Below are 25,812 nucleotides of genomic sequence, written 5' to 3'. Positions count from 1 at the left end.
TTATACACCATTTTAAAGATATGATTCTCCTTAATCTAACCACAGTGTCCGATTTCAAAAAGGCTTTACGGCAAAAGCAAAACATTAGATTATGTTAGGACAGCACCAAAACAAGAAAAATCACACAGCCATTTTCCAAGCAAGCAGAGGCATCACAAAAACCAGAAAGTCAGCTAAAATAAATTACTAACCTTTGATGATCTTCATCAGATGACAATCCCAGGACTCAATGTTACAAAATCCATGTATGTTTTGTTCGATAAAGTTCATATTTATATCCATAAACCCCATTTTACATTGGCGCGTGATGTTCAGAAAATGTATTCCCACCAAAACCCCTGGTGAATGAGCACATCAATTTACAAAAATACTCATCATAAACGTTGATTACATTTACAACAGTTTGTGAAAGAATTATAGATATACTACTCCTTAATGCTACCGCTGTGTCAGATTTTAAAATAGCTTTTTGGCGAAAGCACATTTTGTCAATATTCTGAGTACAGAGCTCAACCATCAAAGGAAGCTATACAGATACCCGCCAAGTTCTGGAGTCAACTAAACTCAAAATTAGTATTATAAATATTCCCTTACCTTTGCTGATCTTGGTCGGAATGCACTACCAGGACTCCTACTTCCACAAGAAATGTGCTTTTTGTTCGAAATACTCCATATTTATGTCCAAATACCTCTGTTTTGTTCGTGCGTTCAGATCACTATCCAAAGGCATAACGTGTGTGCGTAAAATAAGAGACAAAAAGTGAAATAGTTCCATTACCGTTCGTAGAAACATGTCAAACGATGTTTACAATCAATCCTTAGGGTCTTTTTAAAATAAAACGTCGATAATATTCCAACCGGACAATAACGTATTCATTACAGAAGAAAAAGAATGAGCGGCGCGCCAGCGTGAACGTGCAGTAAACAACTCACTGCTCCCAGGCAGTCCACTGATAGACTGAGCTCCTATTCTCTGCCCAGTAACAGGAGACGCATGAAACACGTTTCTAAAGGCTGTTGACAGCCAATGGAAGCCTTAGGGAAGTGCAAAATGACCCAACAGACTGTAGTTTGAACAGGGATTAGATAGAACTACAAATCACTTCCTGGTTGGATTTTTTTCTCAGGTTTTTGCCTGCCATATGAGTTCTGTTATACTCACAGACATCATTCAAACAGTTTTAGAAACTTCAGAGTGTTTTCTATCCAAATCTACTAATAATATGCATATCTTAGTTTCTGGGAGTGAGCAGGAGGCAGATTACTCTGGGCACGTCAGTCATCCAAGCGACTCAATACTGCCACCATCCATAAGAAGTTAAGGTCCAAAGAGGTGTGATATAATTAAGCAATAAGGCCCGAGGGGGTGTGGTATATGGCCAATATACCACCGCTAAGGGTTGTTCTTATGCATGACTGGCACCCTCATAGATATCATCCTAACAAACTTGCCCTCTAAATACACCTCTGCTGTTTTCAACCAAGATCTCAGCGATCACTGCCTCATTGCCTGCATCCGTAATGGGTCAGCGGTCAAACGACCTCCACTCATCACTGTCAAACGCTCCCTGAAACATTTCAGCGAGCAAGCCTTTCTAATCGACCTGGCCCTGGTATGCTGTAAGGATATTGACCTCATCCCGTCAGTAGAGGATGCCTGGTTATTTTTTTTTAAATGTCTTCCTCACCATCTTAAATAAGCATGCCCCATTCAAGAAATTTAGAACCAGGAACAGATATAGCCCTTGGTTCTCCCCAGACCTGACTGCCCTTAACCAACATAAAAACATCCTGTGGCGTTCCGCATTAGCATCGAACAGCCCCCGTGATATGCAACTTTTCAGGGACGTTAGAAACCAATATACACAGGCAGTTAGAAAAGCCAAGGCTAGCTTTTTCAAGCAGAAATTTTCTTCCTGCAACACAAATTCAAAAAGGTTCTGGGACATTGTAGAGTCCATGGAGAATAAGAACACCTCCTCCCAACTGCCCACTGCACTGAGGATAGGAAACTCTGTCACCACCGATAAACCCACTATAATTGAGAATTTCAATAAGCATTTTTCTACGGCTGGCCATGCTTTCCACCTGGCTACCCCTACTGCAGTCAACAGCACTGCACCCCCCACAGCTACTCACCCAAGCCTTCCCCATTTCTCCTTCTCCCAAATCCATTCAGCTGATGTTCTGAAAGAGCTGCAAAATCTGGACCCCTACAAATCAGCCGGGCTAGACAATCTGGACCCTTTCTTTCTAAAATTATCTGCCAAAATTATTGCAACCCCTATTACTAGCCTGTTCAACCTCTCTTTCGTGTCGTCTGAGATTCCCATAGATTGGAAAGCAACTGCTGTCATCCCCCTCTTCAAAGGAGGGGACACTCTTGACCCAAATTGCTACAGACCTATATCCATCCTACCCTGCCTTTCTAAGGTCTTCGAAAGCCAAGTCAACAAACAGATTACCGACCATTTCGAATCCCACCGCACCTTCTCCGCTATGCAATCTGGTTTCAGAGCTGGTCATGGGTGCACCTCAGCCACGCTCAAGGTCCTAAACGATATCGTAACCGCCATCGATAAGAAACAATACTGTGCTGCCGTATTCATTGACCTGGCCAAAGCTTTCGACTCTGTCAATCACCACATTCTCATCGGCAGACTCAATAGCCTTGGTTTCTCAAATGATTGCATCGCCTGGTTCACCAACTACTTCTCTGATAGAGTTCAGTGTGTCAAATCGGAGGGCCTGTTGTCCGGACCTCTGGCAGTCTCTATGGGGGTGCCACAGGGTTCAATTCTTGGGCCAACTCTTTTCTCTGTATAGATCAATGATGTCGCTCTTGCTGCTGGTGAGTCTCTGATCCACCTCTACGCAGACGACACCATTCTGTATACTTCTGGCCCTTTTTTGGACCCTGTGTTAACAACCCTCCAGACGAGCTTCAATGCCATACAACTCTCCTTCCGTGGCCTCCAACTGCTCCTAAATACAAGTAAAAATAAGTGCATGCTCTTCAACCGATCGCTGCCTGCACCTGCCCGCCTGTCCAGCATCACGGTTCTGACTTAGAATATGTGGACAACTACAAATACCTAGGTGTCTGGTTAGACTGTAAGCTCTCCTTCCAGACTCACATCAAACATCTCCAATCCAAAGTTAAATCTAGAATTGGCTTCCTATTTCGCAACAAAGCATCCTTCACTCATGCTGCCAAACATACCCTCGTAAAACTGACCATCCTACCGATCCTCGACTTCGGCGATGTCATTTACAAAATAGCCTCCAATACCCTACTCAACAAACTGGATGCAGTCTATCACAGTGCCATCCGTTTTGTCACCAAAGCCCCATATACTACCCACCACTGCGACCTGTACGCTCTCGTTGGCTGGCCTTCGCTTCATAATCGTCGCCAAACCCACTGGCTTCAGGTCATCTACAAGACCCTGCTAGGTAAAGTCCCCCCTTATCTCCACTCACTGGTCACCATAGCAGCACCCACCTGTTGCACGCGCTCCAGCAGGTATATCTCTCTGGTCACCCCCAAAGCCAATTACTCCTTCGGCCGTCTCTCCTTCCAGTTTTCTGCTGCCAATGACTGGAACGAACTACAAAAATCTCTGAAGCTGGAAACACTTACCTCCCTCACTAGCTTTAAGCACCAGCTGTCAGAGCAGCTCACAGATCACTGCACCTGTACATAGCCCATCTATAATTTAGCCCAAACAACTACCTCTTCCCCTACTGTATTTATTTATTTTATTTTGCTCCTTTGCACCCCATTATTTATTTCTACTTTGCACTTTCCTCTACTACAAATCTACCATTCCAGTGTTTTACTTGCTATATTGTATTTACTTTGCCACCATGGACTTTTTTTGCCTTTACCTCCCTTCTCTCACCTCATTTGCTCACATTGTATATAGACTTATTTTTCTACTGTATTATTGACTGTACTTTTGTTTTTCTCCATGTGTAACTCTGTGTTGTTGTATGTTGTCGAACTGCTTTGCTTTATCTTGGCCAGGTCGCAATTGTAAATGAGAACTTGTTCTCAACTTGCCTACCTGGTTAAATAAAGGTGAAATAAAAATAAATAAAATAAAAATGACGCAATGCAGAGTGCCTGGACACAGCCCTTGGCCGTGGTATATTGGCATTATACCACATACCCCCAAGGTGCCTTATTGCAATTATAAACAGGTTACCAATCTAATTGTCATACCCGTGGTATACGGCTGAAAGCCGTGGTATATCAGACTGTATACCACGGGTATGACAAAACATTTATTTTTTACTGCTCTAATTACAAACAGGTGTCCACATATTTTGAGGTGTATATTGGCCATATACCTGACCTACTCAGGCCTTATTGCTTAGATATACCACGACTAAGGGCTGTTCTTAGGCACGACACAAAGCAGTGGATTATTGACCATATACCATAAACCCCAGAGGAGCCTTTTTGCTTTTATAAACCAGTTACCAACAGAGAACAGTAAACAAGTATTTTTTGCATTATATATTGTCTGATAAACACGTCTGGAATGTTGTTTCAGCCAATCGGCATCCATCCTGTATAGAACATTTTAATAGTTCAATTACAATTCGTTTTTTTAGTCTGATGAAGGAAGCTGTTTTCCCTCAGAGCAATTTAATAGTGTTTGTCCATAGCAATATCCGATTCATGACAGATTCACACACGTACACAAGCGTGGGATACTGACCCTCTACCTCCATCTCTGCTCCACGGTGACTAACCTGCCCCCTGCGGGAAAGGTCTTCACACGGCTTGTGGTCAACCAAATCAGCTCCTCACAGCAGAGGCTGCTCCTCACTAGTGATCCACCACAGTCGTTGAGCAGTATTCAGCAGCTTGCCGTGCCCTCTACCTCTCTGGTAGAGGTAGCATCAGGCAGCTCTTGTGCCATTTCCTCCACTGGTACACCCAGTCCTGCCACCATTTTTAGAAAGCCCCTCTAATCTATTTGTGCTGCTATCTTGACTCCCCAACCTCCCACAGGCTAACCGTTGATCGCATGGCCTGCCACTTTCATATTGTCTGTTTGTGGTCGTGACACATACGCATAGTGCTAGCATAGCTCTGATGTGGTGATTGTTCTGTGCGGTGCGTGGTTGTTTGTGGTGTCTTTTTATCCATGCGGTTTTCTATCGTTGTTGAGAAACAGAATGCTTTGTTTTTCAGGTGATGTGTCTCTTCCAAAGACCTCCCCAAGCAGTGGCGTGGTTACTAGTCCCCCCGTGCTGGTGCTCCCTGACCCAGGGACCAGTAACTCTGTCAGAATGGCGTGTCCTCCTACCTCCCAGACCCCAACCCCTCTCATCCCCCTGACCCCTCTCGCAGCAGGGCGGAGGATGGTTCTGCAGCCGGTGCGGAGTGCCTCAGGGACCACCCTATACCGGAACCCCAACGGACAGCTAATCCAGCTGGTTCCCCTCAGCCAGCTGCAGGCCCTCAACCCCAACCTCGTCATGCGCAACAAGGGTGAGTGTCTGACCGTTGATGATATTAATGCCAAGGCACTGCTGCTCTGTCACATGCAAGACTGAGTATGTTAACCCCTTAGCCTCGTGGGAATTGGCTTATATGGATAGGGCAAAATAATGTTTCTTGCAGAAGAAATATGGAAAGCATATGCATAACCATGGTTGCAGCCCCGTCTTTACAGAATTACTGTTTACTTTATGCAATCCAAAAATGGTGCATTTATAAATCGCTATCTGCGTCAGGTGGGTATAATTTGAAAGCTTGTTTTATTGTCGACATGACTGGCTAAATGATAAAATACGATCTTGCGGTGTTATGCTTTCACACGGCAATTCAGAGAAGCATATCTTAATTTTGGTGCACATAGAATGGACTCGAGTGCATTCCGATGCGTGGTCCGCGCCAAATCTTCAAAATATAACAGACATAGGCACATTCTGTTCAGAACAACCCAGGGTATAACGTCATTTTGTAGCTGTACGTCAAACATAGTGATCATAAACCAGGGTTCGTCAACTAGGTTTGGCCTCGGGCCCATTTTTTTACGCGCTAATAGTCAGCGGTACCTAACATACAGTGGAAGTTTACATACACCTTAGCCAAATATATTTAAACTCAGTTTTTCACAATTCCTCACATTTAATCCTAGTAAAAATTCCCTGTCTTAGGTCAGTTAGGATCACCACTTTATTTTAAGAATGTGAAATGTCAGAATAATAATAGTGATTTATTTCAGCTTTTATTTCTTTCATCACATTCCCAGTGGGTCAGAAGTTTACATACACTCAGTTAGTATTTGGTAGAATTGTCTTTAAATTGTTTAACTTGGGTCAAACTTGGGTGAATTTTGGCCTATTCCTCCTGACAGAGCTGGTGTAACTGAGTCAAGTTGTTAGCCTTTTGCTCGCACACGCCTTTTCAGTTCTGCCCACATATTTTCTATAGGATTGAGATCAGGGCTTTGTGATGGCCACTCCAATACCTTGACTTTGTTGTCCTTAAGCCATTTTGCCACAACTTTGGAAGTATGCTTGGTGTCATTGTCCATTTGGAAGACCCATTTTGCGACCAAGCTTTAACTTCCTGACTGACGTCTTGAGATGTTGCTTCAATATGTCCATCATTTTCCTTTCTCATGATGCCATCTATTATGTGAAGTGCACCTGTCCCTCCTGCAGCAAAGCACCCCCACAACATGATGCTCCCACCCCCGTGCTTCACGGTTGGGATGGTGTTCTTCGGCTTCCAAGAGTCCCCCCTTTTCCTCCAAACATAACGATGGTCATTATGGCCGAACAGTTTTATTTTTGTTTCGTCAGACCAGAGGACATTCCTCCAAAACGTACGATCTTTGTCCCCATGTGCAGTTGCAAACCGTAGTCTGGCTTTTTTATGGCGGTTTTGGAGCAGTGGCTTCTTCCTTGCTGAGCGGCCTTTCAGGTTATGCCGATATAGGACTTGTTTTACTGTGGATATAGATACTTTTGTACCTGTTTCCTCCAGCATCCTCACAAGGTCCTTTGCTGTTGTTCTGGGATTGATTTGCACTTTTTGCTCCAAAGTACGTTCATCTCTAGGAGACAGAATGCGTCTCCTTCCTGAGCGGTATGACGGCTGCGTGACCCACTGGAATTGTGATACAGTGAATTATAAGTGAAATTGTCTGTCTGTAAACAATTGTTGGAATAATGACTTGTGTCATGCACAAAGTAGATGTCCTAACCGACTTGCCAAAACTATAGTTTGTTAACAAGAAATTTGTGGAGTGGTTGAAAAACGAGCTTTTATGACTCCAACCTAAGTGTATGTAAACTTCCGACTTCAACTGTAATTAGTATATTATAATAATAGCACAATTAATTGGCCTACACTACAAATTCAACAACATTTTTAACACATCTGATTAGTACATAATAAATTCAGTGACAATAACATAATCATTTTGATCTGATCACACTCTTAAAATCACCATGTCTGTCTTTAATTATTTTGTCTATTTCTCTGTGCGTTGATTGGTGGGGAAGAACAGGTCTACTTAGCCTACTGTACTTAGTTTAACGTCAACATTCGTTCAGAACAATTAGCTTGATAGCAAGAGAAAATGTCGCTCTCAATAAGAGTAGAAAGGTGGATAATGAAAATGTTTCAGGGAAGATTGGACAGCGATGCGTTCATCTCACAAACTTTTCCCAATGCCAAGCCGGTGTCTCATTTGCAATGAAAATGTCGACGTTTGCAAGGAATTCAATCTCAGATGTCATTATGAATCTAAGCATGGAGCTTTCAAAGTGGCCTTCCCTCTCCAGACATAGGCCCGACGCAGAAACATTGAAGCGTTAACTGCAAGCTACCCACACAGCTTTTTGGGCTGACATGTTCTGTCACTTAAACAGGTTAAAGCTGCACTTACAAGGAAGAGGGAAAACAATCGTAGACATAGTGGAAAAACGTGAGGCCTTTACTAGGAAGCTTGAGTTGTTTGATTTGGACTTGTCATCTGGAAGGCTACTGCACCTCAGCACACTGAAGAAATGACAGGCAGAAGGAGCAGGCTGCAGCGTTGTCAGAGGTGATGGAAGATTTCATCAACTTCTCCATCAGATTTGAAGACTACAGCATGCCCAAGGATATCATTGCGTTTGTAGGTGATCCTCTAACAGTCCGCCCCAGGTGGAGAATTCTCCTCCCTTGCTAAGAAAACGATACCCTCACTGGATGAGTCCGCAATTCAAACTTAGTTGATTGAATTCCAGGCATCGGGCCAAATCAGGGATGTGCTCAGGAGTGCGGAATCCTTGTGTGCGTTTTGGGTGGCATGCTCAGAGGAATACAGCACAATAAAGAAACGTTTTATGTGCTAACAGTGTTCGGATCGACTTACATCTGCGAGTTTTCATTTTCCTCTATGAACGCAATATGGACTCGCGACAGGAACCGGCTTTCACATAAGTCAATCGAGGACTGCCTCCGCATCAAAATCACATCCATCTCACCCGACATCCACAAGATCGTGTCTAAGGGGAAATGCAACTTTCCCATTAGTAAGTAACTTAGTGGCCTATATGACTATATTTAGTAAATACTAACGTTATTGTGAGTGATTATCCAGGGATATTTAGGTCTCAAGCTGAAATAAGCAGGCTATTCAGAGACAAACATCGCCTTTTTTTCTTTAAATGATTGTTTTATGTAGGATGTTACATTTTTGGACAGTTGCAATTGTAAGTAGGCCTAATAAATAAAAAAATCCCACTTCTATTAGGCCATATATTGTTTTTATTGTGAAAAATGTTAAGTCTCATAGCCTACCTCAGCCAGTTAAGTAATTTTATATAGGCCTAGGCTCGGAAGAAATATACTACAATTAAGCCCTCTTCTTGTTTTTAAAGTCAAATTAAAATGAAGATTATTGTTTAAATGAGTTCCTTGACTGGTGTAGGTTTTCTCCATCTGTTGCTGTGCCACACTTGCATAACTAGTTGGCTATATTCTCAGCACCAGGCGCTGTTCACCTATTGTGAACGTTTCAGCACCACAAAATGGTCCGCTGCCTGCTTTATTAGTTGACCGTCTCCTTGCATTCTCTCTCTTCATGAATGAAGTTACATTTTAACGTTTGCATTATTTAGGTAGGGTAACTTCCTTCTTGGGACATCGCATTTGGGAGTTTTTGCATCTCGGAACCGAGATTTTTATTTATTTATTTATTTATTTATGAAAAAATGTTGGGGCTGTGGGGGGCCAAATGCTATTGCTGATTGGCCAGATTTGGACGCGGGCTGCCAATTGGGATACCCTGTCATAAACGATGACACTGTATATTACATTAGTTTAATGAATGGAAATGTGAAGGGCACATTTAGACTGTTTGGCTTGGTTGTATAACATCAAAGCGGTATTTATTATAATCCTCAATGTCTCATCTGTCAAAAATGGAGTCCTCTTAATGTACAGCATTTCCCACACTCAGACAATTCTTTTTTTGAAGTTGCCCAATTAGCGGGAGGCATGGGGGCATCTTCTTGTCGCTCGCGGTGCTAAAGTTCAGAATTGGCTGTCAGTCAAAACCCACACAGAGCTGTGAAGAGGAGACCCTGAGCTCTGACATCATGTATAGCATGTTAATGTACAGCCACTCCGTTCCAATTTGGGCGCTTATCAATGTAAAGGGTTCATTAATAACCATTTTATGGAACAATGATTTAAACATTTTAGACGGATCAGGGAGTTCTATAGTAGTCTATGTATAATGTGAACTTATTATCTCCACTGAATGAGTGCTGTGTGAATACATTTTATTTTTTGTGTGTGTGTATTATAATTGGAAAGTTGCAGAACTTTTTCTCCTTTTTCTTTTCAGGGGGTTTGATCAGCTTAACCACACCTGCGTGCATGGCCTCTGGATCGACAGCCACCCTTAACAGCTCCCCCTCCACCACCTCTCTCACCACATGGCAGAACACCATCACTACCATCCCCCTGGTCCCTTTCACTGTCCCAAAGACTCCAGGCAGCACCACCGCCCCTAAAACCACACCTCCCGAAGTCACTTCCTCCATATCAGGCTCCAAGTCTTTCAACATCAGTAACGCTAATCTCTCACCCACTGAGACAAATAGCGGGACGTACACTTTGAAGATTGTTCCTCAGACGGGTAACAAGGAGCCCATCATCATCAAGTGTCCCAAGGTGCCAGCCCAGCCAGCCCAGGGCTCCTCCAAGGTCATGCCTATAGTAGGGGGCTTTACTGTGCTGCAGCCTTCCCCGAAAACCACAGTAATTACTGTCAAATTCCCCACAAAGACTGATAGGGAAACAGGTGTCAAAGTTGCCACCACCACCACCACAGTGGACTCCCATCTAGACTGTAAGGTCACGTCTGAGCTGTATAGTTGGATGCTGCCTTGCCAGAAAAGCACAAAACCCCCTGTAAGCCACAAGTTTAAATTTATTAAAGCTGACACTATCTCCACAACGGACTCCAATACAGATCCTAAGATCCAGCCTGAGATGGGACGAGTGCCCCCCAAAATCCTCAGACCCCCTATAAGCCCGGTTCCAAAGACAGATGCAACTTCGAGACCTATCTCGTCAGCGGACTCCAATGTAGACCCCAAGCTCCTTCCTAGGATGGCTTGTGTCAATCAACCCTACCAGACCTGGACAGGACGACCAAAGAAGAAGAAGAGGAGGAAGGAGTTTGAGGTTGTGGATCTGATGGAGGATGAGGACGACTCTGACGACATGGACGAGGAGACGGACAACTCATCTGACGACACTGTTAATTCCTGTGTTAATGAAGAGGATCTCATCGTCATCAGTGTAAGAACTCTTTAAGCTTTATACAAGACAAGTCTGTTTTCAAATTCCGTCATCTAAACCGTAGTCTGTCTCTCTTTCTTGGTTTGTCTTATTTGTGTGGGTAGGCCCGGGCTAATTTAGATGTAAACGGTCTAGTTTGCAGTTTGCACTCCATGATAGCGCTTCTTTCTGTTGTGTCCTGTAGAAGCAGCTGAAGCACAAACACAACGTGCTGGAGAGGCATCGGCGCTCCGAGCTCCAGGGACGCTTCCAGCAGCTGAGAGAAACACTGGAACTTGACGAGAAAGCTGCTAAAATTAAAATCCTCAACGACGTAAGCACCAATAAGTCAATAGAATCCCTTGAATTAAAGGGTGCATCCCAAATCGCACCATATTCCCTATATAGTGCACTACTTTTTGACTAGTGATTGGGGGGGGATTGATACAGTTGCATATCGCAATGTTATTTTGGACGATATTATACTGAACAAAACTATAAATGCAACAATTTCAACCATTTTACTGAGTTAGCGTTCATATAAGTAAATCAGTCAGTTGAAATAAATTCATTAGGTCCGAATCTATGGATTTCACATGACTGGGCAGGGGAGCAGCCATGGGTGGGCCTATGAGAGCATAGCTCCACCGACTTGGGATCCAGGTCCACCTACTGGGGAGCCAAGCCCAGCCAATCAGGACAAGTTTTTCCCGTCAAAAGGGCTTTATTACAGACAGAAATACTCCACAGTTTCATCAGCTGTCCGGGTGGCTTGTCTCAGACAATCCCGCAGGTGAAGAAGCCGGATGTGGAGGTCCTGGGCTGGCATGGTTACACGTGGTCTGCGGTTTTGAGGCCGGTTGGACATACTGACAAATTCTCTAAAATGACGACGGAGGTGGCTTATGGTAGAGAAATGAACATTACATTCTCTGGTAACAGTTCTGGTGGATATTCCTGCAGTCAGCATGTCAACTGCACGCTCCCTCAACTTGAGACATCAGTGGCATTGTATTGTGTGACAAACTGCACATTTTAGTGGCCTTTTATTGTCCCCAGCACAAGGTGCACCTGTGTAATGATAATGCTGTTTAATCAGCTTCTTGATATGCCACACCTGTCAGGTGGATGAATTATCTTGGGGATGGAGAAATGCTCACTAACAGGGATGTGAACATATTAGTGCACAACATTTGAAAGAAATTAGCTTTTTGTGCGAATGGAACATTTCTGGGATCTTTTTTTCAGCTCATGAAACATGGGACCAGTATATATTGATACTTTGACCCCAAGTATCGATTTGTAGGGTTACCTGGCGATAGTCGGCAGTACCGTTATTTTTCATCTTATAGCTTGTTCTCCATCTTATTTTTAAAAAGTGAGCCAACGTGTTTTCAGCACTTTTATTTCCATGACTCATCAAAACTAATTTTCACATGGCTCTCTCTTGTCTCTCTGCAGCAGACATATAGTGAGCAATATGTTTGGAACATCAAATCATTATAAAATCCAAGTATCAAATCGCAATACATAGAATAGTTAGAATCACAATACATATAGAATAGTTAGAATCACAATACATATAGAATAGTTAGAATCACAATACATATAGAATAGTTAGAATCACAGTACATATAGTTAGAATCACAATACATATAGTATCAGCACCTAAGTACTGTGATAATGTCATATTGTGAGGTCCCTAGCAATTACCAGCTTTACTTTTGACCAGAGCCCTATGGCACTATATATGGAATAGGTCGCGATTTGGGACTCATAAAAGGTCATATTTGTGTATTTTGTTATTGTGGCCAATCAGAGCGGCGCTCTAGTTTTGTTTCGTTGAAGCAACCATCCTCAATAGATAACACGTTAACTCTGTTATTTAACCAGGCGAAGGAGGAGATCCAGGTCTTGACAAAGAAAAGCACCAACGTGGAGAAGCTGAGGAGTTCACTGACCCTGGAGAGAGCAGTTCATGTCAAGAAGATGTCCCAGTTAACTGGTAATAATGGACATTACATTTGACCCCCCCAACTCTCCATTTCCTCTTATGTACTTCCTCTCTCCTCCTGTAACATGTCAACATTCTGTATTCTGTGGGTTTGCGACAACTAATGTAAAAAAGGTCTTTGTAGATGAATGCATTTGACTGACTGATTGATTGTACATTCAACCAACATGTTTCCTCCACAGGAGAGTCTGAGGAACAGATACTGACGAACATTAAGTACATCGGTTCCCAGCAGAAGATCGAGAAGCTGCACGCCAACTGGAAGAAAGAAGGGAAAGTCTCCTCTGCTCTCTCGTCTTCCTCAGTTGTCTCCACCTGCGGTGAGTCTGAGCAGAGACCAAGGCCTGGTCCAATCTCAAAGAGGACCACAGAAGAGGTTCAAGGGGGTAAGAGCATGGGAGGAGTGACAGCAGAAACGGAGGAGGACAGGGATGAGGTGGTGGACCTTCTGGAGGACACGGAGGACGAGAAAACCGACAACTCCTCGGATGAGACTGAGGATTCTGACGTTGACGACGACAAAAACTACAACGCTAAAGGGCACGTCATTAATACCATCAGTGTAAGAAATAATTGATTATTCGGTTTCTGTTGATTAAATCTCTTCTCTTGAGAATTGTGGTTTTTCCAGTTGTTTTATTCTCTCGTTACGACTCATCTGTCTTTCAGGATGAGGAGGAGCTTGTTGACATTGAGAGTGTGGAGGACAATGCAATGAAGATCACCACTCCACAATTGAAGGCAAAATGCACTAAAGAGGTGGAACGACCTTTTATTCCTTCCTTCAAATATGGTTATGCTGTGATTTCAGTGTCCATGGTTGTAATTTGCGGTGTTTTTGGTTCAATGTTACCATTAGCACTGGGACTTGCATAACAAATATGAGAGACAACGCTGTGCTGAGTTTCGGAAGAGCTTTAAAGCCCTGATAGAGACTTTGGACGTTGGCAACCCGGCACCTACTAATGTTTTCATCCTTGGGCAGGTAAGACTAAGGATGCATCACAAATGGCGCCCTGTTCCCTATATAGTGCACTACTTTTGACCAGGGCCCATAGGACCCATAACACCTCAGAGCTCTCCAGAGTAGCTCATGTATCATGTGATTTACCATGCCATACAGTACATTTCAGTAGGTGGTGTAGGCTTCCACATTACATGGATGCCATTACATTACTCCCAAGTGACACAGCGGTCTAAGGCACTACATCTCAGTGCTAGAGGCGTCACTCCAGACTGGTTCGATCCCGGGCTGTACCACAACTGGCCGTGATTTGGAGTCCCATAGGGCGGCGCACAATTGGCCCAGCGTCGTCCGGGTTAGGGGAGAGTTTAGCCGGTGTAGGCCGTCATTGTAAACAAGAATTTGTTCTTAACTGACTTGCCTAGTTAAATAAAAAATAAATAAACATGGTACAACTTGAAACTTATACGTCCTCCAGCAATTTTTTTTTTTTATTATTATTTTTTTTTCATTTTTAAAAATAAATGTTTTACTTTTTTTAACTTTTACTGTTGAAAAAACATATCCCAGGTATAGATACAGTAAAGTACTACACGCACTAAAGGGTAAAAAAAATGCTTTGTGCCAAATTATATATTTTTGGGGGACACAACTGCAAACTTCAAGGAGTTGATCTGATGGGGATTGGTGATGTCATCGGCCTCCCTCCTTGCTTGAGGAACAGCAGAGAACAAAAGAGGAAAAGCTCACCCCTTCTTCTGCCATGTCATGATGATACCTGGACCACTTATTAAGATGTGCCTTTTGTTAAGTAAATTAGGTGATCAATGAGCTGGAAAGGAGACTGGAGTGAGACTTTCAATATTGATTGTTGGGAGTGTTAAGTAAAATAAGCTATGGCCATTTAAATTTTTCTTGATGATTTCGTTTAGGAAATGATTGTCATATTCAGGGGAGTTAGCAGACTAATTAATTGACGCTGCCTTGTGACATACAGTACCTCCCTGAACTGCATCGAGTTTTATTTAGTAAGTAACCTCTTCACTAAATGATACCAAGTATTGTTTCTGTTATTTAACAGGCCCGAAAACAAGTCATTGACCTGAGAGACAAATGCGAACGCCTGGAAAAACTGAAGAGTGCGCTAACCGAAGAACGAGCTGCTTATATCAAGAAAATCTCCCAGAAATCTGGTAATGGGCCTTACATTTGACTATCCTCTCCTCTCCAGTCTCTCCCTCCGGTAACACTGGCCTGTTGTCTCTCTCTACAGGAAAGACAGAGGAGCTCATCCTCAGGAAGCTTCAGGACATCTCTACCAAACAGAAGAACATGGACGTGATGTTCAAAGGGAAGCGGAGAGGGGCGTCCTCCGCCCCCTCGTCATCAGTCCTACCCAATAAAGCCATCTCACCCAGCAGCAATCAACAGACTAAGCCAAAATCCCTGGCTCCCGGTCTCAGATTAAAGGTGGTACCCACCCCTGTCCCTCACTCTATCCCCCCACAGCCTGCACCCCAACAACCCAAGACAAGTCCCATCATCTCCCCACCCTCCAGGAAACCCCCCTCAAGGTGTCGTTCTCCGGGTGAAAGGACAAGACCTAACATCCTGTCTCGCAGGAAACCACAACCTCCCCTAGGTAAGGCACCTGTCCCTCTGACCCTGTTACTGTCTAGCTGCATCAAATGGGCCAGGCTGACTGCAGATCTAGAGACTGAACTTCCATGTGAAGAAATAAAGCACTGTCAATCATTTGGATTTGTTTTTCTGCCTCCCCAACAGATTCCCCACCTGTTCATGCTCGGTTTCTCCCTCCTCAAATGCTGTCAATAGTGGGGGAAGTGATACCATCTCAGCAGGGGATCACTAAGAGCCCAATGCAGCCTGCCAGTTCTCTGCTGCCGGTAGGACGCGTCACTGGAATCGAAATGCAACGGTCTCTAATACCAGGTAGGCTTTCAGTGACTCAATGTACTCAAAGTTTCAAACCACATTTCTTGTTGATTTGATTCTGATTCTTCTTAAATTTCTTTTTTTAGGTGTCGCTTCAGTTACCATCTGTATCCCCTCAATGTCACAACCCATTTCTCTCACTCCACCTCGTAATATCCTCAACAGGGGAGGTAACTTCCGACACGTTTTTACCGCTTGGATGTAGAAATCTATGAATCTGATTAAGTTAGCTGAATGTTTTTCCCATTGAGACAAAACTGTTATTTTGTTTCCCATTTTTCAGTTCCTCATAGCACCAATGTGATTTCACTGGTCAAAGCCCCTCCAGGTGTGTCAGGGGGAACTCCGAGGAGGCCATCTCCAGTGAAGGGTAAGGGAAGTGGGCTGGAGGACGGGGAGCTGGGGAAGCAGTTGGACCACTCTGGAGACGGTGTAAAGATCAACGACGCAGACCGGAATTCTGATGAGGAGGACGAAGACAACGAAGAAGGTGACGTTGAAGACGAGAGTCTGACATCTCTCCTCAACGAGATCGTCTTCCTCAACCAGCAGATGACCACAGACAACATCAGCCCCAGTGGTCTTCCAGTGGTCACCCACAAACCAGCCACTGAGCCTGGGGAGGCTGGGACGGACCGGTCCTCACCACCACCACCACCACCGCCGCAGGCAGAGAAGGAAATCATCAGAGATGGAGATGACGAGCGCTCCCTCAGCCCCTTGTTTCTGAGACTTGACGAGGACCTTCTGGGGCTGAAAGAGAGACAAGGACAGGATGAGGCTTCCAAAGGCCCAGGCCTGCCAGTGCCACAGGCAGAGGACCTTAAAGTGGGTTCTGGATCCAACGAGAAACCAACAGAGACAGGTTTTGCTCCTGCTCCGATTGTCAATGGGCACTGCCCACAAGGACCAGCATGCACTGCAAAAGGTCACGGTGTACTTCAAAAGGCGCTGACCCCGCCTCCGCTGTTGCAGATGAAAGTTGGCGTGGCCAAGGTGCTGGAGTCCATTGATAAGCCGGGGGATGCCCTAGCCCCGCCCCCGCTACTGCAGATGAGGCCAATGCCGAGGCTAGCCCCACTAGGACTTAAGAACAACCCTCAGACGTAGAACTAAGCACTAATTAACTTAGGGTCAATGTTGTAGCCATCTCTCCTCAAGATCCTTACTCACATGGGTCGTACTCATTTGTCACCAAACTGACAAAAACTGACTGAAACAGGGTTGGACTACTACCTGAACTTGTCCAATAAGAAATGTTCATTTTTGTTTTTCTGTTGCAAGAAGTTTCGACACGCTGTGCTGTAATAAATATGACCCTTATGTGGCTCAACCAATCAGGGATAACTACATTTAAAGGTACAATGTAGCCGTTTTTATCTCTGTCAAATCATTTCTTGGTAACAATTAAGTAGCTTACAATGATTGTTTTCAGTTAACATGGTCAAAAATAGTTTCTTAGCAAAGAGCAATTTCTTATGCAAATTTGCTAGGGGAAAACGAGCGGTTTTTGGTATATTAACTTATTTATTGCCTGGTGACGTCACCGGGCAGGCCTAAACCCCATCCCACCAAAATGGGTTGAAATGTATTTTCAAACCACTCTTACACTAAAAGCACATGATCAGAATTTTCACAATTTCACAGTATTAATCCAACCTCATAGTGTGTAAATATATCTAAAACACTGGGCCTTTGAGATCCTTGTAAAAAAAAAAAAAAAAAAAAGGTTTTTATTTATGTCTTCTGCACATTTGTTTTGTTTTATAAGCGGCACTACCTAACGTGCCTATTGGATATCCAAAGATGTTTGTTTGTATCAATATATACAGTATATTGACTTGAAATGCAAAGACTAACATGACACTGTTCTGACAGTCAGGAGTCATGTTTTTCTCTTCAAATTAGTGGATTCGGCTATTTCAGCCACACCAGTTGGTGACAAGTGTATAAAATCGAGCACTCGGCCATGCAATCTCCATAGACAAACATTGGCAGTAAAATGGCCTTAAGAGCTCAGTGACTTTCAACATGGCACCTAGGATGCCACCTTTCCAAAAAGTCAGTTTGTCAAATTTCTGCCCTGCTAGAGCTGCCCCAGTCAACTAAGTGCTGTTATTGTGAAGTGGTAACGTCTAGGAGTAACAACGGCTCAGCTACGAAGTGGTAGGCCACACAAGCTCAAAACAGGAACGCTGAAGCGCGCTGCGCGTAAAAATAATCGGTCCTCGGCTACAACACTCACTACTGAGTTCCAAACTGCCTCTGAAAGCAACGTCAGCACAAGAACTGTTCGTTGGGAGCTTCATAAAATTAGTTTCCGTGGCCGAGCGGCCACACCCCAACCAAAGATCACCATGCGCATTGCCAAGCGTCGGCTGGAGTGGTGTAAAGCTCGCCGCAATTTGACTGCAGCAGTGGAAACGCGTTCTCTGGAGTGATGAATCATGCTTCACCATCTGGCAGTCCGACGGACTAATCTGTGTTTTGGCGGATGCCAGGAGAACGCTACCTGCCCCAACGCATAGTTTGGTGGAGGAGGAATAATGTTCTGGGGTTGTTTTTCATGGTTCGGGCTAGGCCCCTTAGTTCCAGTGAAGGTAAATCTTATCGCTACAGCATACAATGACATTCTTCTGTGCTTCCAACTTTGTGGCAGCAGTTTGGGGAAGGCCACCAATACCCTTGTGCACAACGCGAGGTCCATACAGAAGTGGTTTGTCGATCGGTGTGGAAGAACTTTACTAGCCTGCACAGAGCCCTGACCTCAACCCCATCGAACACCTTTGGGATGAATTGGAACGCCGACTGCGATCCAGGCCTAATCGCGTAACATCAGTGCCTGACCTCACTAATGCTCTTGTGGCTGATTGAAAGAAAGTCCCTGCAGCAATGTTCCAACATCTAGTTGGGCTCCTGAGTGGCGCAGCGGTCTGAGGCGTCACATCCGGCCGTGGTTGGAAATCCCATAGGGCGGCGCTCAATTGGCCCAGCGTTGTCGGAGTTTGGCCGGGGTAGGCCGTCATTGTAAATAAGAATTTGTTCTTAACTGACTCCGTGTTACTGCCCATGATTTTGGAATAAGATGTTCGACGAGCAGGTGTCCACATACTTTTGGTCATGTAGTGTATGAGGGTATGTTTGTGTATGTAGGAGAGCATGTATATGCATACTTGTAAGGGTTAAGGTCTGTTTGTCATTTTGGTCACGTAGTGTATCTAGAATCAGTTTAGCCTTTTAGATCATAAGGAATAAGCTTACAAGGATCTGACGCTTAAAAACGGGCCCTGATCTGTTGCTTTTCTTCCCCTTATTTTAAAGAGGAGATGCAGTGAATTTCACATAATATTAAGCTACCAGGAACTCTACATTTTAAGGGTGTCCAGTATGTTCTGGTTTTAGAGTATATCTCTACCATCAGAGCAAGATGATCTGTAGACAGACAGCCGATAGTGCAGAGGCTGTTTGTGTTCATAGTACTATACTGTACTGTTGAGTGTATATGACTGTTTCAGAGGCCCTGTCTCCATATTGGAGTAGAGTAGGCCCTGCTTGCCATATCTTCGTGTTTGATGCAAGGAAAGTTCTCGGTCGTAGTGAATTAAGCCTTAAAGGTTAAGGGACATTTCATCTGTTTTTGTATGGCACACTGTTTGCGACACTAACCACTGTGTGCACCGCAGACAACAAATCTCAACGTAAACTTAATAAGCAATATCCTACCTAATAGGTCCCTGTAGGATGTGACCTTTCTAAGAGCAGCTTTACTTGTTCAGTGATGTATGTAATAATCAGACCGTGACGTTCACTATATAATAGGAGTAGAGGTGGCGTCCCAAATGGCACACTACTCCCTATATAGTGCACTACTTTTGGTCAAAAATAGTGCACTACTCCCTATATAGTGCACTACTTTTGGTCAAAAATAGTGCACTTTATAGGGAAGAGGGTGCCATTTGAGGGAAAATTTATTCGATGTTAAATTGGGGGAAATACATTTGCTGTAATTATTTTTATGCTGCTAAGAGGTAAGCTTGCAGAATTAACAGCCAACCAACCCTCTTGTTAAACAGCATCAATACTTTTTTGCTAGAAGCATGAAGTGTAGATTTCATTTCTGTATAAAGTATAAAATACATGTTTTTATAATAATAGGCCATGTAAATAATTACTTTTTTCCACTTTTAAGACTGTTTTTTTTCTTCTGATAATGGAGTTGTTTTTGTAAAGGTATTTCTGATATTTTTATATGGTGTCAATAACCGTTATGTTTAGGATGTTGGCATAAGAGAAATTAAGACGCCTTGAAATAAAATCTAACGATGAATGTGGGCTGCCTAGATATACATTTATCACGCAGTTACATTATGTTATATGATTTGAATAGTAATATTACTTTAATGATTAAGTGACTTACTGTAACTGTACATCTGACTTTGAACATATATGAAAAGGTATTACAGGAATATTGTGAAAGAAACATGCATGGGTAACTGATTGTTAAAATGCTAAGTAATCTTCTAATGTCGGTTTCATTTGCCCTTTTTAAATATGTGGAAAGGGAGAGATCTGACATTTTCCCAATTGACCCATGGGATCTAATTGCAAACTCATGACCTTATTCATTACCGGACAATATCATTCATTTCCCATGTCAAATAGAATTCGTAGCAATGCGTATCCCAAACGGCACTCCATTTCCTATATAGTGCACTATTTTTGACCAAAGCCCTATGGGCCCTGGCCAAAAGTAGTGCACTGTAAAGGGAATGGGGTGCCATTTGGGACAAAGCCATGATCTTCCGACGTAATGATGCCATGGTGTGATAAAAAGCTGTGAACAAAGTTGCAGAACACTTTAAAGGTTCTCAAGTGCAGCTGCGTTCTTCAAGGGTAAGTGTTGATCAGAACTATCTCTGTGTTACTTTAGTTTTATTATATATGTTTCAGTTATATTTCTTCTATGTTGTCTAAAAGTTTGCTCAAAGTTGTTTATGAATGTTAGAATGAAGACATTTTGCTTGTTATTGTTACAAAAGTGTGATTTCATATCAGAAATTAGAATATTACTCTAGAGTGTCTTTCCCAGTGTATTACCATTTTTTTTATAAATGTGATTTGACAGATGATTTGAATTTGTAATTGTTTGATCTGACACATTTATTCAATTATCAGTTGATACAGGAACTCTGTTGAAAGGAACTCTGGTGAAAGGAACTCTGGTGACAGGAACTCTGGTGAAAGGAACATGTCTGAAAAGGACTCCGTCCCCAGCTGGTTATTGCGAAGAAACGGCTCATCGTCGATTATTGAAGACCTTTCCCTGCCCTTAGTCCCCTTCGAGGACTGCAGCTCAACCCGCAACTACGCTGTAACCATCATTCCTCCATTCTACCATACCCTCTCACTGCTCGGTATCTTTGGAAACGTCTGTAGCCTGGTGATCTGCCTCAAACCGTCTCGACCTTGGAGTATCGGCTCCATCGGAGTACTGAACCTAGCTCTGTGTGACCTAGCGTACCTGGCCTCCATACCGCCCAGGGCTATCTATGTTAGTGAGAACTATGACTGGAGCATGGGCAGTTCACTGTGCATCCTGAGTAACATACTCCACTTTGTGGGTCTGACCTCCAGCACCATGTTTATCTGTGTTGTCAGCACCGACCGCTTCCTGGCTATTGTCTTCCCACTCGAGTCACGGATGGTCCGCACCCCCCGCAACGCTGCCCTGGTCTCACTGCTCCTATGGGCCATTACCATCCTGCTCATTTACCTCAGCTATCCTAACATCAACTACAGGGAGCGGAAGAGCGGCATCCGCTACTGTGGAACTGTGGTGACCTCAAGGTTCAGGTACCGCGCAGCCACCTACAATCTGTTATCCTACTACTCTGTGCAGGTGTCTGTTCCCTTGCTCCTCATCATCCCTTCCTACATGAAGATTATAGCCCGGATGAGGCAGTTGCGGCAGCAGTGGGCTGCAGGCAACATGCAGGGCCGGGGGGACAAGACCATCTGGCTGATTGCAGTTTTCATAGCCAATTTTTTTGTGTGCTGGGTACCAGGGCAGTTGCTCCATATTATAGCTTGCATCATCTTCTTCATGTTGTATGACCACACTAATACATGTAGGGTGGCCAATGTTGTGAACCTCCTAGTGGAGTCATCCCAGTTACTCTACTGCCTCAATGCTATTCTGGATCCCTTTATTTTCCACATCCAAGAGGGGCTTTGGGAGCTGGTCAGTAAAGCACTAGAGTCTGTTGGTTGTAGAGTCTGTTGGAGTAATTATGCATGGAGTGGAAAGAAACATTTTGGAGGACCTCCTTCAGTCAGTGTAGTCCAACTGAGCTGAGATGTGCTTTTAGATGCATTTTGTCAGCTGCTAGAGGGATGCAGAGAAAATGTAGGCAATGATGCATGCATTTAGCCTGGTTACCAGTCTGTTCAGCTATTACATTCCACTCCAGAGACTGGGCTTTGTTAGAATATTCATATAACATCATTGTTTTTTTTTTTTCTTCAATCATTTATTTGTTTTGGTGACATGTTTTGGTACATTTTCACAACTCAATACAAAACACCCAAAAGTCCGTTTTTTAATCACATTTTCAATTGACTAAGTATGATTTTGTGTTGTACTAACTTTTTCACCAAACTTAATCAGTTTCATCAAGAAATGTTTCACATTGCAATACATGTTCATATAAAGTAAAAGTTAATGCTTGATTGTCATTTCATTTGTTTAAATACTTAACTATTTTAAACTGGTTTGTCTACTATATACATACACTGCTCAAAAAAATAAAGGGAACACTTAAACAACACTATGTAACTCCAAGTCAATCACACTTCTGTGAAATCAAACTGTCCACTTAGGAAGCAACACTGATTGACAATACATTTCACATGCTGTTGTGCAAATGGAATAGACAACAGGTGGAAATTATAGGTAATTAGCAAGACACCCCCAATAAAGGAGTGGTTCTGCAGGTGGGGACCACAGACCACTTCTCAGTTCCTATGCTTCCTGGCTGATGTTTTGGTCACTTTTGAATGCTGGCGGTGCTTTCACTCTAGTGGTAGCATGAGACGGAGTCTACAACCCACACCAGTGACTCAGGTAGTGCAGCTCATCCAGGATGGCACATCAATGCGAGCTGTGGCAAGGTTTGCTGTGTCTGTCAGCGTAGTGTCCAGAGCATGGAGGCGCTACCAGGAGACAGGCCAGTACATCAGGAGACGTGGAGGAGGCCGTAGGAGGGCAACAACCCAGCAGCAGGACCGCTACCTCCGCCTTAGTGCAAGGAGGAGCAGGAGGAGCACTGCCAGAGCCCTGCAAAATGACCTCCAGCAGGCCACAAATGTGCATGTGTCTGCTCAAACGGTCAGAAACAGACTCCATGAGGGTGGTATGAGGGCCCGACGTCCACATGTGGGGGTTGTGCTTACAGCCCAACACCGTGCAGGACATTTGGCATTTGCCAGAGAACACCAAGATTGGCAAATTCGCCACTGGCGCCCTGTGCTCTTCACAGACGAAAGCAGGTTCACACTGAGCACATGTGACAGACGTGACAGAGTCTGGAGACGCCGTGGAGAACGTTCTGCTGCCTGCAACATCCTCCAGCATGACCGGTTTGGCGGTGGGTCAGTCATGGTGTGGGGTGGCATTTCTTTGGGGGGCGGCACAGCCCTCCATGTGCTCGCCAGAGGTAGTCTGACTGCCATTAGGTACCGAGATGAGATCCTCAGACCCCTTGTGAGACCATATGCTGGTGCGGTTGGCCCTAATGCAAGACAATGCTAGACCTCATGTGGCTGGAGTGTGTCAGCAGTTCCTGCAAGAGGAAGGCATTGATGCTATGGACTGGCCCGCCCGTTCCCCAGACCTGAATCCAATTGAGCACATCTGGGACATCATGTCTCGCTCCATCCACCAACGCCACGTTGCACCACAGACTGTCCAGGAGTTGGCGGATGCTTTCGTCCAGGTCTGGGAGGAGATCCCTCAGGAGACCATCCGCCACCTCATCAGGAGCATGCCCAGGCGTTGTAGGGAGGTCATACAGGCACGTGGAGGCCACACACACTACTGAGCCTCATTTTGACTTGTTTTAAGGACATTACATCAAAGTTGGATCAGCCTGTAGTGTGGTTTTCCACTTTAATTTTGAGTGTGACTCCAAATCCAGACCTCCATGGGTTGATAAATTGGATTTCCATTGATTTATTTTTGTGCGATTTTGTTGTCAGCACATTCAACTATGTAAAGAAAAAAGTATTTAATAAGATTATTTAATTCATTCAGATCTAGGATGTGTTATTTTAGTGTTCCCTTTATTTTTTTTGAGCAGTGTATTTTGAAATCTATAGAATGGAATTGTATGTTTGTAAAGTATACAAATATATATCATACTTATATACAGTACCAGTCAAAAGTTTGCACACACCCCACTCATTCAAGGGTTTTCTTTATTTTTTATATTTTCTACATTGTAGAATAATAGGGATAAAATAACACATGGAATCATGTAGTAACCAAAAATGTTTTAAACAAATCAAAATATATTTGAGGTTATTCAAAGTAGCCACCCTTTGCCTTGATGACCGCTTTGCACACTCTTGGCATTCTCTCAACCAGCTTTACCTGAAATGCTTTTCCAACAGTCTTGAAGGAGTTCCAAAAAATGCTGAGCACTTGTTGGCTGCTTTTCCTTGGCCAAATAGTCCTTACACAGCCTGGAGGTGTGTTTTGGGTCATTGTCCTGTTGAAAAACAAATGATAGCCATGCTGTTTAAGTGTGCCTTGAATTCTAAATAAATCACAGACAATGTCACCAGCAAAGCACCATCACACCACCACCTTCATGCTTCACGGTGGGAACCACACATGTGGAGATCATGCTTCTTACAAAGACATGGTGGTTGGAACCAAAGTTCAAATTTGGACTCATCAGACCAAATGACAGATTTCCACCGGTCAAATGTCCATTGCTCGTGTTTCTTGGCCTGAGCAAGTCTCTTCTTATTGGTGTTGGGCGGTTTTCACACTGCTTTACTACAGTAAAATTGCATTGGCCAGTAGTATACTATATTCCATGCCATTTATGTAGCAGATTCTTTCATCCAAAGTGACTACAGTAAATCAAACCCACATCCCTGTTGTTACTAGTGTCATGCACAACTGAGCCACACAAGAACATTACAGTACATAAGTACAATACTTTAAAACGCAATACATGATTACCATATGATTGTGGAAGATGTCTTCACACCTTTTTTGCCCACACATGGGATAGAAAAGATTGATTTTCAATCAATTTTGAGGGGTAGTGCAAGTGAATAGCCTGTGAAAACAGTGCCATGGCCTGTGACTTACAGTACTGTAGCATATTACTTTCAGCCCTTCAAGGGGCAATTTTGAAACATGTATCTTGCATTTTTTTTGCCATTGGATTAATGGGTTAAAACCAACTAAATTGAATAGAAATTATGTTGTGTTTTGGTGATTTAAACCATTGTTTTAGTTATATTTCAGTAAACGTATATTTTGGATCAATGGTTACTGTATGTGGTGAAAGATGTCTCCAAACAAAATGAATGCACAATGAACGGTTTTGAATGCAAGACCGAATGTGTTACAAGGAGTTTTGTACTAAAAGTTTTTAAAATGTCCTGCATACTTGTGAAAATGGCACCAAAGCGATTGAAAAATAGCTCAAGCAGATCTGATTTGATAAGCCTCACAGCTGTCCTTCATTCCAAAGGTTACGCAACTATTGGAACTCGTCAGTTAATTTCTCCAGCAACCGTTTTCTTTTTGTCAAGACGAAACGGTTTCCACTAGTTAGCACATTTTGACTTTGGGACTGTGGTATCTTTCAAAAATGGCTAGCTCGCGTCTAGGGTCTAAATTCTGAAACTAAATATATACCAACTACAAAACGCATTAACTTTCCTAGCTAACAGCAACATTTTTGTTTTTGACTTTGTTATAATTCGAATTATATTTTCGTGGCTCCACGTGTTATGGACACACTTAAATGACAGTTCTGATAACCA

The 25,812-nt window shown here is 43.5% G+C and overlaps 1 protein-coding gene across 3 annotated transcripts in view; it reads left to right on the top strand.

Annotated features, from left to right (window-relative positions):
* mgaa (MAX dimerization protein MGA a) overlaps positions 1-20,074 on the top strand; it is a 38,571-nt gene extending 18,497 nt beyond the window's left edge. For 2 of the 3 annotated variants that reach the window (XM_014194859.3, XM_014194858.3), the window contains exons 14-25: positions 5,210-5,509; positions 9,873-10,834; positions 11,019-11,147; positions 12,707-12,818; positions 13,010-13,389; positions 13,497-13,586; positions 13,687-13,812; positions 14,873-14,984; positions 15,065-15,433; positions 15,577-15,744; positions 15,834-15,917; positions 16,031-20,074. In XM_014194859.3, the coding sequence (XP_014050334.3) occupies positions 5,210-5,509; positions 9,873-10,834; positions 11,019-11,147; positions 12,707-12,818; positions 13,010-13,389; positions 13,497-13,586; positions 13,687-13,812; positions 14,873-14,984; positions 15,065-15,433; positions 15,577-15,744; positions 15,834-15,917; positions 16,031-16,857 (3,659 nt within the window). In that variant the 3' untranslated portion in view covers positions 16,858-20,074. The remainder of the gene's footprint in view (positions 1-5,209; positions 5,510-9,872; positions 10,835-11,018; positions 11,148-12,706; positions 12,819-13,009; positions 13,390-13,496; positions 13,587-13,686; positions 13,813-14,872; positions 14,985-15,064; positions 15,434-15,576; positions 15,745-15,833; positions 15,918-16,030) is intronic. The other variant, XM_014194860.3, reaches the window with a different exon arrangement.
* Positions 20,075-25,812: the final 5,738 nt, after the last annotated feature.

This window comes from Salmo salar, chromosome 01 (genome assembly GCF_965601325.2).
Source record: "Salmo salar chromosome 01, fSalSal1, whole genome shotgun sequence".
Classification (NCBI taxonomy): domain Eukaryota; kingdom Metazoa; phylum Chordata; class Actinopteri; order Salmoniformes; family Salmonidae; genus Salmo; species Salmo salar.
This window is presented reverse-complemented; position numbering and strand designations above follow the sequence as displayed.